Genomic DNA, 8,245 nt, shown 5'->3' on the forward strand with positions numbered 1-8,245 from the left:
CTGGTTCCAGGGTCCCGGATCCCCAGAGCAACTCTCTCCAGTCATCATGGAAGAAGGCCCGAAATCCCCCTGGGAGCAGGCCAATTTGGATTTCAGTCATCTGCCTGACGGGCGATTTTTGATAGTCATTATTGATAACTGCACTAAATACCCGGAAGTGGATATTGTCAATTCTCAGACTGCGACGGAAGTCATCACCAAATTAGGAAAAGTTATTGCCACGCAATGAATCATAAATGTCATAAGGACTGATAATGGACCTCCATTTCATGGACAAGAATTCACAGACTATCTGAGGTCATTGAATTGCCATCATAACAAAGTGACTCTGAGGTGGCCGCAGGAAAACGCTGAAGTAGAGTGGTTTATGCGGACCCTCAACAAGGTAATCCACATAGCCCACCCGGAAAACCAATCGATAGAACAAGCCATTTACTGATTTCTGTGGGACTACCAATATACTCCCCATGTGACAATGAACTGTGCTCCAGGGTATGCCTGCATGTATTGTTGCAGATACCACCCACATCACCCCACCTGGGTTTCTGATCCCATAGATGACGTGGAAGTATTCAACAGGAGAAAGGCCACAAATGACAGATACAGTGCTTGTCGAAGGGCTTGTGTGTCCGAGGTTCGACTGGGTGATTCTGTCTATCTCAAAGACCGCTACCCAGGTGGCAAGTTCTGTCTCCTGCTTGAGCAACGCCCTTGGATTGTAGTGTCTCTCAAAGGTACAATGTTTGCAGAGTGGTGGAGAAAGGGGTCTGTGCCTCCGACCAGCTCTCAGGAATCCCGCTGTGTAGGACTTGAAGGAGGTACTAGGAGGGCTTCTTGGCCCCCAAGGTCCCTCAGGAGTAAAGTGGATTTCAACCCCCAACCAGTAGTGCGCCAGGAGGCGCGTTTGCAGAGTGGTGGAGAAAGGGAGCGTGGCCTCCGAAGACCTCTTAGCAATTCCGCTGTGGGGGACTTACTGGAGGTAACAGGAGTGGTAGTTGGCCCCCAAGGACATCCTTGGGGGGCCAACTACCCCTCCAATTACCTCCAGTGAGTTCCATACTGCAGGATTGCTGAGAGGTTGTTGGAGGCCACGCCCCTTCCTCCACCACTATGCAAACGCACCTCCTAGCGCACTACTAGTTGGGAGATTAAGTCCCCTTGGCTGTGAAGGGTCCTTTGGGGCCAACTAACTCCCATCTTACCTCCAGTAAGACTCACACAGCTGGATTGCTTAGAGGTCGTCAGAGGCCATGCCCCCTTTATCCACCTCTCTGCAAATGCGCCTTCTGGCACAGTACTGGGTGGGTGAAGAAGGTGGCTCCCCTTCCCTGGGCCAATTTAGGCCCCGGGAACCCCATCTCACGGGGCCAGGCATTTGTAGAATGGTGAGAGGGGCCGTTTCTGGCCCCGGGGACACCAGCCTACATTTATTTATTTTTCTAATTTGTTTTATAAATATAAGGGAGGGGCACACTCCATGGCTGATTTTGACCTGAGGACCCATCCCCCAGGTCATAATACTGGGTGCCCTGGTCCCACCCAGGATACCCAGTCATTTTCATTGGGGACCACGGGGGAGACTGAAGGCCCCCGCGGTCCCTGCCGACTCGCTGCGTCGTACAGGATGTAGAATCCAGCAATAGACCAAATTAAGGCCTATTACCAAATGTCTATAACAGGCAGTAAATACAACCTGTAACCCTAATAGGGTGAGCTAATCCACTCAGCTTACATAGCACATACATAGCCTCTCGACATTTGAGAGGGCTGGATCCTTTGGTCCTGAAGAAAGCCATCGGACTCTTTTGGGCAGTACAGGCTGAACGAAACATGTCGACCGACTACTGACCAGGTGCTTTGGACCTATAGTTATCCAAATAAGTACCGCCCACTTTTTTAACAATATCCCTCTCCTGTGAAAATAAAAACAACTACACAGAAGAGAAGATATTTTTTATATTTTTTTATTATTCCAACACTCTTCCCGCTCACGACTGTCGCACACCAGACAGTCTCCCTCCTGGTGGAGGATGATGAACACCTGGAGAACGGGACACTCTGGTGCCAAGACCCTATGATGATTCATCCCACTTAATCAAATAAGCAGAGAACCAAGATATACCGCTGCTGTGACAGTGTGACTGAGGGTCCTCATCAGAAAATTTACAAGAGACTCTGGAAAACTACCTAAGTGATTCATTCTTTTTGATTATTATTTAAGTGTTTGGGCATCACTCCATATGTTCACAAGGCGCTACTGACTGGACAGCCAGGTTCGTCTAGTGGGGAATTTTGCTCTTTCGGTCAAACAGGACTTTATTGTCTAAGCCAATTCACAGACCCACCTCCTAATAGGTACCGTGCTAGATTCTACTCAAAAGCAAGAAATCTGCAGTTGAAGTCTCTATCATACGAGCAAGGTACTTAACTTTGGTAACACTCTTTCTGGTAGAGACTCTATCTAACCGTAGATTCCTCACTGACCCTCCCATCCTCCCCATCTCAAGTCTAGGATTCTGCGCACTGGTCAAAGGTTTTTTGCTGTTGGGGCTTTGCGCCAAGGAACGCATACAGCCTCTAAAAGAACTGATGTCAGCATGTGGGAGTAGCACCTATATGGGCCCTCCATATCATTTCCAGAGCAGAACTGTGTCAGTGCAAATCCACACAGCCTACTCATTGGTGTGCAGAGATACTGGACAAACATTTTCAGATCCAGTCTGACACCTGGTGAGTACTCTGAAGGAGAGGAATCTGTGGTCAAATAGAGTCTGGACCAGAAAGAGAGTTACAAAAGGCAAGTAACTTTTCATTCCTTCCATCTCATGCCGTGTAGTGCATGTCCTATCAGACAACACAACCACCGTCAATTACCCCAACACACAAGGGAATGTGGGTTCTAGGAAACTTTGATAGTAGGTCAAACACTTCTGGTAATTGGATTTGAAAACCAGAGGTTTTTTCAGTGGCCACCAATTTGGCAGGTGAGCCAGATATGAGGGCAGATGCTTTGATTCGCCTGTCTGTGGATGATCCAAATATGAACTCCACCCTGAGATTATGAGTTTGGCCTTCTCCCAACTGGGCCATCACTGCTTCACCCACTTGAACACTGTCCTCAACACAAAATGTCTTCTTGTCTGCACCCTGCACTTCCCACTATACGGCTGTCTGGGCGACGCCTTCTAACTGAGATGATTTCATGGGATACATCAGGCTTCTCCAAGTAGCCCTTGCGCTATTGGTAGCTCTCAAGTTACCTGTTAGTAGCTTTACTGTGTGCAGCCCAGCTTGCTTGCTTTGTAAAATATATTTATGACATTTGAGTGACAAATCATGCAGCATCAGAAAGACTTATGACTCATAATATTTTCTTGGTGCCAGGGGTATTACAGCTATGGCTCTTATGCATTACCCATATAGTGTGACTCCACATTAATAAAGCCTGTTTTTTACATTGCTGGTGGCAACTTTGCCTGTGTCACTGAGGTGATCACTGCTGGTAATCTAGCATGGGGGTGGTCGCTAATGTCATCTTGTCCGTTATGGTCACTATTAGAGTAGTAATAACCATAGTAAGAACAGTAGCTCAGTATGATATTCAATGAACATAAATAGCTCTTATAACAAGAAAGGTTGGAGACCCCTGGGCTACATTTTCCATTTCCTCTGATTTTACACATCTTGAGGGTATTGCATCAAGTGAGCAAGGATGGCACACAGGTGATTGTTATTGCCATGGACTTGGTGAAGAGGATTTTTTATCCAGATCTCTTCGAACTCAGTGTTTGGCCTCCTTTCCCTCTTTTAGACAGGGCAGTTCTGCTTACACAACAGGGTGGCCGAGACGTCTCCAAGCTTGAAACTTGAGTGGTGCCTATTAGAAGTTTTACATTTTCTGCCAGAGGTGACGGACGTAATTATGGCTCATGGGAAACCAGCTGACAAGTCTATTTATCCTGAGCATTGGGACAAATTTGTCTGTTGGTTCCAAGCTGTAGGCTTGAACCTCTTGAGGCTCCCGTATCGGGTGTTCTGAACTTTGCGTTCTTCCTTTCTCAACAGAGCTTGACACTCTCAACTGTAAAAGAGTACTTGGTGTGATGTCTGCCTTCATAAGCTACTGTCGCCACTGTAACTCGATTCATATAGAGTTTTTTGTACATGTTTCAATACATGTCCGGTTTTTCTCCACAGTATGACTTAAATGTAATTTTGACCTTCCTCATGGCATTGCCGTTTGAACCAATGTATATATGTTCTGTTCACCTATTTACTCCCAAGACTGCCTCTCTTGGGCAATTACTTCAGGCACTAGGGGCCAGATAACGGATTAGGCATTTTGGATGTAGGTAGCTACATTTCAGATTCGATAATTTACCGAATCGGTATTTAAGAATTCGGTAAATTACCGAATTCCTAAATACTGATTCGGTAAATATAAATATATATATATATATATATATATATATATATATATATATATATATATATATATATATATATATATATATATATATATATATATATATATATATATATATATAATATATATATATTTATTTATTTATTTAAACAAGGTGCTTGCGCTTCCGAGGGGCACACACTGACATTTCAACCATCCGGTTTTCTGGCCTCCGTGCATGTGCTCAGTTCGTTATTCCACACCCCGACGCGTTTCGAGGCCACACCGCCTCTTAATCATGGGGTCAAAGTGAGGAGACATGCTTGGACGCACCCCTGCCAGCGATAGTTTTGTTCGCTTGACTCCGCCCTAAGTGGGCTGGCTTCACATTGCCTGATGGTTAATGTAGTCCTGTGGGGTGAGTGTAGTGATCCTTGAGTAGGCAGCAATCCTCTTCACCACATTATCCGAAGTTTAAAAATCCTTGAGTAGGATGAGTACTGTGCAACGAAGACGTCTTGATTATTGTGAAATGTAGAGCCTCACAGCAAAGTCTCGTACTTTACCACAGCTTCTCCGCGTTGCCAGAGATAAAATCATAAATGGACAGCAACTGGCAATCAATACACGTGGTTTAGGAGAAGTAAATGATTTGCAAATGAGAACGTGCAAATCATCTCACTCATGCATCATTCTGAATGGCGTGGTATTTTGTAGCACTAGTACCGACCCAGGTGTTACCAACACTGTGTAATTCTGAATGAGGCATAACATGCGCATGTAACTTCATAATTACAGGTATTTTAGCAAGGACAAAGTCCTCCAGGTAAGACCTATAGGATTTGTGCCTAGTAAAAAGAAAAATGCAGAAATAGCGCAGCTGGGAATCCCTAGTGCAAACCATACTATGATGTTTTAGACTGAGTGAAAATGTGTCAGAAGTAGTTGCAGGAACACGGCCGTTGAAGAGACGGGCACCGTTTACCAAGAAATGTTTCTATCAAAAAAGAGATATCTGAAAAATATTTCCGACTCTTTTTCTGTGCGTATAAATGTAAAAACAAAGGGGTGCTCGCCAAGAAAAGCCATAAAGGTACTACTAAGTGTTCCCTTAAGAAGTGAACGCATTTTTCTAAGGTTAGAAATCAATACGTATGCTAATAATATTTATTTAAGTTTCACTTTTATTTTTTTCAAACGGCCTTTTTTTCTAATAGGCTAAACCACCAATTGAGTGCATATTTGGTGTTCATTACAATGCTCATACCACGTTTCTGTTTTCATTATGTGCCCTCCGGTCGTGTGCTAGCCCAACCCCTTTTTCATAGTGCTTAAAAGGTGCACTTAACCAATGATGGCACTTTATACCAATAAGTGTTAATGATGCTGTTCTTCTTTCATAGGAAATGGACCTGAATATACAGCCAATAGTTTTATGCCGGGAAGATATCAGAGAAACTCTGGAAATCTGGGATTAACGCGGTGGAAGATGGTACCTGTGCCAAATAAACTCCCCGGGCATTTTCTGCAAGAGAGAAACTGCAAGCTGCTCGCCAGAGCGCCGGTGAAGGAAGTCAAGATGAGGAAATGCGTGATGTAGTGACACTGTTCATACTACAAAGACAACTTCAAAAACGCCTATAACCTGGGGGAAAATCACGATGGCGCTTGGCCTTGGAGTATAAATAATAGAGCACATTTTATACTAATTTGCCACTAACAAGCAATATCACGTTTGTAATTAGTATACTGCACAACAGGACGGTATTGTTGTCTCTTTTTAGCACAGTTCACGCAGAATGTTAATTAGCACAAGAGCTAAACACAATACAGGGTAATCATCATCTTATGTGATTAAAATACTTTTTTTTTAAATAAAGTCCATATTTTAAGTTAATATCTGTCAGTTCCAGCACACTTTTCAATACAGAACCCGAGTGTACTGGAATAAACCCCCACTGAACTAAAGTGATAAGGTCTGCCCTGCCGTGTGGTACAAGCCAAGCAAAAATGTACAAAGTTTCGAACTGAGACAAATATTCGACTAGGTTTATTATGTTCTCTGCTGTTTCTTATACAACTTTCATGACCCCAGGTAAGTGAAATCCTGAACAATAATTATTTTTAAACTTGCTGCGCTTTTGAATTCAGTGCAAACTTTACTCAATTAAACACAATCATACCTGAAGGGAATAAAGCACCCCAAGCTAGATGAGCCGCAAGACGAACATCCTTCGTTCAGTCTTCGAACCAAGGGGTTTTCATCGAACCACCAAGCTGCACACATTGGACACAATAAACACTTCTGGATCCAACCACCAACCATGACCACCAGTACTCAAACGCTCAAGAAATCATACACAACTATCTGTTTTTATCAATACTCTTGTGGAGAAGCTCAGAGCTGCACAAAAACACACGGACCGCAGCACAGCATTGGTGTATAACTCTGGCATTCTTGGTTTACAAATCCTTGCAACAAGAGGGATGTAGGCAGGACAAGTGCCATCCCTCATCTGGAGGGTTACATACACATGGATGATGTGTTGCTTGAAGTTGAGGGTCCGTTTCTACCTGAAAGGCAGGAGTAAAGGAGCCTGCTCTATTTGGGTTGAAGCAATTTGCAGGTCCTAGAATTAAAACAAGAGGAGGCTTATGGTCTTGTCTTTTGCTGCATTTTTTGTATGTAGCCTTTTATGTTTAAATTTCTTTTATTGATTTCAAAAGCATGAATAAACATACATGGCCAGCAGAAGCAGTACATACCGGAATGTAGCCCAACAATCAGACTACCTCTTTGGCCAGTAGATAAACAACCAAATACAAAGAAAAGCGCCTCCCTTCCCTCCTCCCTCCCCCTCCTCCAACCCTCAAGCAGGTCAAACCAAGGCAGAAGTTTCCTGAGCCTCTATAGGTAGTCGTCGAACCAGAATACTTAGGTGGTTGTGTGGCCATCCGATCGTCTAAGAGTGGGTGAATCTCCAAACTGCAGGACAAAATCCGCAGTCAACAGTGTGAGAAAAGGTTGCCAAAGGTCGCAGGAGGAGGCCCCCGGGCGTGTCAACGAGAGTGAAATCTTCTCCATTCCCAGAATTCCCCTGAGTCTATGGAGCCACCCCAGGTAAGTTGGAATCTTCTGAGTACCCCAGTGGGAGATGATCTCCTGTAGGGCCGCTCGTAGAGCTAGAGCCATCTCTCGGCCTCTTCTCGCTCTGAGTGGGAAGGTGAGTGAGTTAGGGAGACCCAGTAGGATGTACGCTGGTAGGCAGGGAATCTCAGTTTCGAAGTGCAAGTCGATGTCATCTAAGATTTGCTTCCAGTGGCCCGTCAGGGAGAGAAAGTCCCACAAGAGGTAAGTTAAAGTGCCAATCGAACCCCAAGCCCTCCAGCAGTAGGGGCTAATAGAGGGATTGTTTATGTTTTTGAGATTTTTATTGCGCACAACTACCCGAAGGTGTCTCGGCGCATATCGGACTGCCTGGGACGGATAGCTACCAGAAGACTCATTGATTGAATAACCAGGTTTTCAAGAGTTTACGGAAGATGGTAAGGGTGGGACTGGTTTTGATGGGCAAAGGAAGAGAGTTCCACAGCCTAGGGGTGGCTACTAAAAAACGTCTGTCTCCCCAGCTGGTGGTTCTGGTGCGTGGAACAGAAAGGAGGTGGGTACCAGCTGAGCGAAGAGCTCTTTCAGGAGCATAGATCCGAAAAGCCTCTTTGAGAAACCTGGGTCCAGAGTCATGGATGGCCTTATAGGCAATACAAAGTGCCTTAAACTTTATCCGATCTTGACTCTTAGCCAATGCAGATGACGTATGGCCAGAGAGGTGGGGCGACGGC

General features: G+C 44.8%; 1 protein-coding gene across 1 annotated transcript in view; it reads left to right on the forward strand.

The window, feature by feature from the left end:
- TTLL13 (tubulin tyrosine ligase like 13) overlaps positions 1-5,955 on the forward strand; it is a 609,087-nt gene extending 603,132 nt beyond the window's left edge. Inside the window, 1 exon segment of the mRNA XM_078683250.1 lies at positions 5,809-5,955. Within this exon segment, the coding sequence (XP_078539376.1) occupies positions 5,809-5,821 (13 nt within the window). The 3' untranslated portion in view covers positions 5,822-5,955.
- Positions 5,956-8,245: the final 2,290 nt, after the last annotated feature.

Source organism: Lissotriton helveticus, chromosome 3_1, assembly GCF_964261635.1.
Source record: "Lissotriton helveticus chromosome 3_1, aLisHel1.1, whole genome shotgun sequence".
NCBI lineage: Eukaryota > Metazoa > Chordata > Amphibia > Caudata > Salamandridae > Lissotriton > Lissotriton helveticus.